A 7,362-nucleotide genomic window follows, 5' to 3' on the forward strand; every position below is an offset into this window, starting at 1 on the left:
TTGTGAAGAAACAGGTGTGAATCAGGTGGCCCCTATTTAAGGATGAAGCCAACACTTGTTGAACATGCATTTGAAAGCTGAGGAAAATGGGTCGTTCAAGACATTGTTCAGAAGAACAGCGTACTTTGATTAAAAAGTTGATTAGAGAGGGGAAAACCTATAAAGAGGTGCAAAAAATGATAGGCTGTTCAGCTAAAATGATCTCCAATGCCTTAAAATGGAGAGCAAAACCAGAGAGACGTGGAAGAAAACGGAAGACAACCATCAAAATGGATAGAAGAATAACCAGAATGGCAAAGGCTCAGCCAATGATCACCTCCAGGATGATCAAAGACAGTCTGGAGTTACCTGTAAGTACTGTGACAGTTAGAAGACGTCTGTGTGAAGCTAATCTATTTTCAAGAATCCCCCGCAAAGTCCCTCTGTTAAAAAAAAGGCATGTGCAGAAGAGGTTACAATTTGCCAAAGAACACATCAACTGGCCTAAAGAGAAATGGAGGAACATTTTGTGGACTGATGAGAGTAAAATTGTTCTTTTTGGGTCCAAGGGCCACAGGCAGTTTGTGAGACGACCCCCAAACTCTGAATTCAAGCCACAGTACACAGTGAAGACAGTGAAGCATGGAGGTGCAAGCATCATGATATGGGCATGTTTCTCCTACTATGGTGTTGGGCCTATTTATCGCATACCAGGGATCATGGATCAGTTTGCATATGTTAAAATACTTGAAGAGGTCATGTTGCCCTACACTGTAAAAAATAAGTGTAATTTTAACTGTAAAATTTTGTAAAAACGCTACGGAAAAAAACTGATAATAGGTTAACAGTAAGTTCCCGTACTATATACAGGGAAAAACTGTAAAAGATCTAACAAAGCATTTAATGTAAATTTACAGTAAAATTCTGTTAATTATACAGCTTTTAGAAGTAAAAAAAGAACAAATCAATGTATAATTTACAGTCTAAAACTGTAAACTGATATTCCCAGAATTCCCTGCGTGACACTCCACGTTTGAAAGTATTTTGTTTAAATAATCATGTTTTTAAATAGTTCTTGTTATCAGTTATGTACATTTGAGCTTTATGTTACATCTTCTGTTGCTTAATGAAAGTTTTTTGCATTATTTAAGTATCACGTGTGTTACCATGATGGTGTTTTGTGTTTCCATAAATGTGCACCTTCTATATGTTAATATATACTTCTGCTTGTGGTGAAGCTACTTGTGATGAGCTTTGATACTTCATGTGGCTTTCTCTTATACAGTACCATCTTTATTATTATGGTGGTTGTCAGTATTTTCAAGGTACAAAACAGATTTAATTTTGTGTGTTGTTGAATTTACTGGTTTATATTCACATTTTCTTGTTTGTAAATTACAGCTTTATATTGTAAAATTAACAGTTTTTGACGTAAATGTGTTTACAGTTTTCTGTATTTTTTTACAAAATTATTCTGGCAACCACAGCTGCCAAAAAGTTTTTGTAAAAACAACAAGAAATTTTTTACAGTGTATGCTGAAGAGGACATGCCCTTGAAATGGTTGTTTCAACAAGACAATGACCCAAAACACACTAGTAAACGGGCAAAGTCTTGGTTCCAAACCAACAAAATTAATGTTATGGAGTGGCCAGCCCAATCTCCAGACCTTAATCCAATTGAGAACTTGTGGGGTGATATCAAAAATGCTGTTTCTGAAGCAAAACCAAGAAATGTGAATGAATTGTGGAATGTTGTTAAAGAATCATGGAGTGGAATAACAGCTGAGAGGTGCCACAAGTTGGTTGACTCCATGCCACACAGATGTCAAGCAGTTTTAAAAAACTGTGGTCATACAACTAAATATTAGTTTAGTGATTCACAGGATTGCTAAATCCCAGAAAAAAAAAAATGTTTGTACAAAATAGTTTTGAGTTTGTACAGTCAAAGGTAGACACTGCTATTTTTTTGAACACACCCCTTTCAACTAATTGCCCAATTGCACAGCCTTAAGAGCGTGCATATCATGAATGCTGGGTCTTGTTTGTTTTCTGACAATCTACTGAACCTACTGGTAACTTGTTTGCCACGTAGCAATAAAAAATATAATAAAAACCTTGATTATTCTGGTTAGTCACATTGTACTGCTATTATTTTGAACAATACTGTAGCTCACAGAAAGTCGAAGATAGTAGCAAATGTCTTTGTCGCCCCTGTGGCCTGCTAGCTCAGTTTAGAGACTCTATCAGGAAAACATGCTTCAAAGGCTCCACATGCTCAGGGTCCAATCTTTGTTTGGAAAGGTCTCCCTTTGTACCCCGGGACTGTTGTCCTTTCTCGCCCAGATCCGAACGAGTTCATGTACAAACTCTCCGTAATGTTTTTCCTTTTAAAATCTTCTCACCGGCAGAAAATCTGTCATTCCGTGCCTCAGTTAAATGCCGTGTGATTTACGTTTCTTAGCCACATTGTTTCGCCTAGGTGTCCTTGGGTGAGCTGTGATTCGTTTAAAAAGAAATTTCCGTTTTCATTTCATCAGTGTGGCTTCCTCTCGGAGCCCTGAGACGAAACTCCAGGGAATGACCTGTGCAGTAACTCAAATCTAGATTTAAAAATCCAATAAAAGTGGGCCGGTGAACAGATTTCTGAGCTCTGTTCCTGAAGATTTCCCCGATTACTTTTTGAAGTGCCTTTTAGCGGCAAATGCCAGAAAAATACAGAAAGTCTATAAGACTACCACACTATATCGGCCGGCCATTGCATAAGCCTCATATTCTCATATACGAGCGCTTGGCCGTTCCACTTTGGTCCGCAGCTGCTGCAATGACAGTGGCCTGCAGTTTAATTAGTCACTTCAGTACAGATGCAGAATGAGACTCATAAAACATGAGCTCTGTAGCCCTGCAGCGGTGCATAAGTCTTCCCTCCCGCCTCACCCGGCTGTAAATCAGGCAAAAGTCCTCTTTACTTCCCAAGAAATCCCACTCGTTTCCCACCGACTGTTTAACACGAGCATGTTTTGTAAAGACTACCGTGTGCCATTTAACGCAGTGACGTTTGGACCCGTGGTTCCCAAGTCCGGAATACACATTATGAAATTATGGTTGGGTCGGGAGGTCACATCTTAAAAGAACAGTTCACCCAAAACTGAAAATGTGCAGAAAATCTACTCACCCTCAGGCCATCAAATATACAAATGAGTTTGATTGTTCTCAGGAACGGATATAGAGATATTTGGCATTACGTCAGTTGCTCACTAATGCATCCTCTGTAGTGAATGGGTGCCGTCAGAATGAGAGACGGATAATCCGTTCTGATGAATAAATGAACTCCTGAGGTTGAGTAAATTTTCAGCAAATTTTCATTTTTGGGTGATGTATTCCTTTAAGGCAAGACACACAAAGTGAACTGGGTAAACTAAACCCCAGTTGAATGATTGCATGAAAAACAATAAATAAATAAATAAAAATTGTATTACAAAAAATATTTGACCTAAATATGCAAATGAAGCATCTAATTAAAAATGAACTTATTTGTATACATTTCCAAAACAGAAATCTGAATATCGAATGAAGCCTATAAATATAGACAAACCCCTGAATCAAAACCTTCAGAATATAGATGGGAATAAACTTACAGTTCCATGAATATAAGTGCTACTGAAGTGAATAGATTTCTGACTCTGTGCATGAGAAGAAAACGAATCATTTTGAGAAAATGGCCTTTAAAGATATGCACCATAACTGAAATCTATAGATGCAACTCTACAGTAAACATTTAAAAGTGTATTTTGCATGTTTTCTTCCCACTAGTCTGAATGAACGTAGTATGAAAAGCCAAATAGCCCCAAACCTCAAAATTGACCAATGCCTGAAAAAACAGTTTTTGCCTGTATTGTCTTGGCTTAAATGCTAACATGAGCTTTCCGTAACACGTGTGTTATTAGTCACTGAATATTGCATTCACCCCAAAATTTCCTCTCACAGGCTGAGATATCCAGGACAGCTAATTTATCTGCTGGTGTCCAACAGGAGGCAGGAGGAGGAGGAGGGGCAGAACCGGGCCGGCGGGGAGCGGGAGGGGCGACACTGCAGAGGGAATGGAATGTGACAGTGCTCTTCTCCGCTGTGTTCATTCCTAGTCTCATGCTAATTAGCACTGGAAGAGTGGGAACAGGCTGCCAGAGCCATGAGAGGTGCCTCTGGTGCAACATGATGCAATGCAGGGCTTCCCTGTGCTATATCAATGCAGAAACCTCTGTGGCTCGTATCAAAGCGGTATCATCCTGCTGGCCTGGATCTGTTGGTTTGCTGCAGGCAGAAACAGGTTTATCAAAAGATCTTGTTTTCACGCTGTTGACGGCATTGACATGTATTCAGTCATTTAAAGTTTTAGGAAGGCTAATTAGATAGAGCCATACATGTTCTTATTAAATTCGAACAATGCTGATTGTGGATCAGATGCGGTTTGATGAAAATCTGTAGGTCAGTCACTGAAGCTCTTGAAATGGAAAAGGGCTGCTTCTGTTGCTCTTATGCCTGATGATGAAAGGCTATTGATTACAAAACTGAATAAGTAATATTGAGGGCAATGTAGTCAGGGCTCTGTTGAGGCAATTTCAGTCCTCTCTCTCAGGTTTACATTCTTTCTTGTGGTTTGGTTGCTAGGCACTTCATCAGGGAACTTAATGTGTAATTAGAATGTGTGCAGGGTTTATTTTCTGTCGGTTCTGTTACACACACATACAAAAAAAGCATATGAGCCACTGCACCAAAAACTAAGATAAAGTTAATTTGCTACATAAATGGAGAAATGCACGAGCATGCACTAGTAAATTGTCTAAATAAATAAAAAAAATAAAATGCTAAAAGCATCAGGTTGCTGATTTGGGGGTACCAAATCTGCATTTTACAATGATTTCTGAAGGATGGAGTAATGAATGCTGAAAATTCAGCTTTATCATCATAGGAATAAATTACATTTTAATATATATATATATATATACAGTTGTTTTGAATTATAATATTTCACAGTATAAAAGGTTTTACTGTATTTTTGTTCAAATAAATGCAGCCTAGGGGAGCAAAAAAAGCCAGTCCTTATAAATGCACATTGGGTGTTTTACCATGATTGGGATTGGTAGGACTATTCTCTCTTTTCCACACATTTTTAAGTGTAAGTATGCTATCTATGATTTATTTCATTCAAACCAGCTCAGGCTGGCAACTTTATCTCCCCAGAGTCAGTGTTGGCTCAGACAGCCGATGTTTCAGGATCAAACCAAACAAACTGTGTTTGAGTATGTGCTAGTCTGTGTCATGCTATTTACACATTTACGGGAAATGTCACAAACAAGAGTCTGCCAGATTCACCGAGAGGTGTTTTTATTTGAGTTGATTTGAATTTGGATGACTGTAAATATATATATATGGGGATGGCATTAATGAATTTATTTAAAGCAGAATAAAAACCTTTGGCAGTGAATCTCACACTGAATCCCTAACCAACACCAAACAGCTCAAGGTGCCTTTACATCTTTGCGTTTGATTTTGTCTTTGATGCAGATTCAAGAGCAGATGGAGCACCACAGAAAATCGATCACGCCGTCATCGGCGGTATTGTCGCAGTGGTTGTGTTCGCCATGCTGTGTCTCCTGATTGTTCTCGGACGATACTTTGCAAGACACAAAGGTAAATCAAAAGACACGATTTTAGCTCCGGCTTGATTTTGGGTTGTTTTTTTATCTCTGGAAGTGACAAATGTTCCTGTTTTAAGGTACCTACTTTACTCATGAAGCCAAAGGAGCGGACGACGCCGCAGACGCAGACACTGCCATCATCAACGCAGAGGGTGGACACAACAATTCGGACGACAAGAAGGAGTACTACATTTAACTGACTAGTCCCGTTTGCGTCCTGTGCCGAACAGCAAACTGTGGACTGCTGGGTTGGGAGGTAGGAGTTGTGGGATTCAATCAGGCTGGATTCACACCTGTGCAGCTGAAGAGACGATGAGGAGAAGGTGCTGCCATCGAGACGGACGGGGTGTGGGATGGCAGAGCACTAGGAGAGCTCAATCTTTGACCGCTTCACCATCCAACACCTCCTGCTGGGGCCGGTTTTGTTCAGTTTAAACATTTGCTAAGAATTTTGTGCCTTGTTCTGTTCTTACTGAAGTTCCCACTTTCATCAGGACAGCCGCAAGCTACTGTCTCTCGAACAGTTCAGACCCGCGGTTATTTTATTTTCCTTTCATTTTGGTTTTAATTGCCGGCACATCTTAACGCTCTCTCTCTCATGCCGTTCTGTCTGCAGGTCTGAAAGAAACCACACACAAAGTTTCGATGTAAGATTCTGTCAGAATAATCGCTTGGGTTGTTTTCATGGATTGATTCCATGTAATTTATTTGACAAATTGCCTGTTGCTCTCCTTAGTCCCTCAGAGAATGACTTAAAGAAGATAGAAACCACTTTTGTTGTGACCAGCAACATTCAACAGCAGTATTGTGTTGCAGCATTATTTATTATCTATACTGTATGTGATTATAATCAGCTTGTGCTGATATTAGGGCTGTCAATTGAACACATTACTTCAATGCAATTAAATTAAAAAAATAGCATTAAGTCAAAATGCCCCTGATCCATACGTAATTTTGTCAGTGACCTTACACATTTTTGTCCAATCTATTTACTTATTCAAATTATTACTAGGCATAATATTTTTTTATTTTTTAGAAGAAAAGAAATATCAAAACTGCTGCAATGTTTATGTTTTTATCTGAAAATGTGGTGCAATCAACATGCAAAAAAACTGTTTAAATAATGTAAGTCCCCAAAGATGTAATGATATTTATGAATTAATAATTTGTAATATATATATACTAAAAAAAAATTCTTAATTAATCTTTTTTTTTTCTTTTTTTTTTTTTAAGTTCACCTACTCATATACATGGCATGATGCCTTTAAACATGGTGCTCATGGCGTGAGGTGCCAAAAATATATATATTATATATATATATATATATATATATGAATACAATGACAAATCCTGTTGTCGGAAAGACAGACAAACTCCAAAATAAATTACTGTAGTGGACTGTAGGGTGATTGACTTATATTCATTGGTATGGAAATTTAACATAAAAAATATTGTCCCCCTATTTGAATTAATTCATCAGCATATGTTGCAAACGATTGACAGTCCTAATTGTTCCTTAGATATACTGTATGTGATTACAATCGGCTTGTTTTGATATTCATTCCGGCTTGTATCGTATTATCCATTTGCCAGCTTCCCTCACAGACTAATTTATTGTAATTATGCCCAAGCATTAAAAACGAATGCCAAAGCAAAGAAGAGCAGATCGGCTCCTTGCTCAGATGTA

General features: G+C 38.3%; 1 protein-coding gene across 4 annotated transcripts in view; it reads left to right on the forward strand.

Moving 5' to 3' along the window:
• The window catches only part of LOC113058367 (cell adhesion molecule 1-like), a 183,806-nt gene extending 176,915 nt beyond the window's left edge, over positions 1-6,891 (forward strand). The window contains exons 10-11 of one of the 4 annotated variants that reach the window (XM_026226198.1): positions 5,542-5,667; positions 5,753-6,891. In XM_026226198.1, the coding sequence (XP_026081983.1) occupies positions 5,542-5,667; positions 5,753-5,871 (245 nt within the window). In that variant the 3' untranslated portion in view covers positions 5,872-6,891. The remainder of the gene's footprint in view (positions 1-5,541; positions 5,668-5,752) is intronic. The other 3 variants (XM_026226199.1, XM_026226200.1, XM_026226201.1) reach the window with 3 other exon arrangements.
• The last annotated feature ends 471 nt before the right edge of the window (positions 6,892-7,362 follow it).

The sequence above is a fragment of the Carassius auratus genome, chromosome 40 (genome assembly GCF_003368295.1).
Source record: "Carassius auratus strain Wakin chromosome 40, ASM336829v1, whole genome shotgun sequence".
NCBI classification, from domain to species: domain Eukaryota; kingdom Metazoa; phylum Chordata; class Actinopteri; order Cypriniformes; family Cyprinidae; genus Carassius; species Carassius auratus.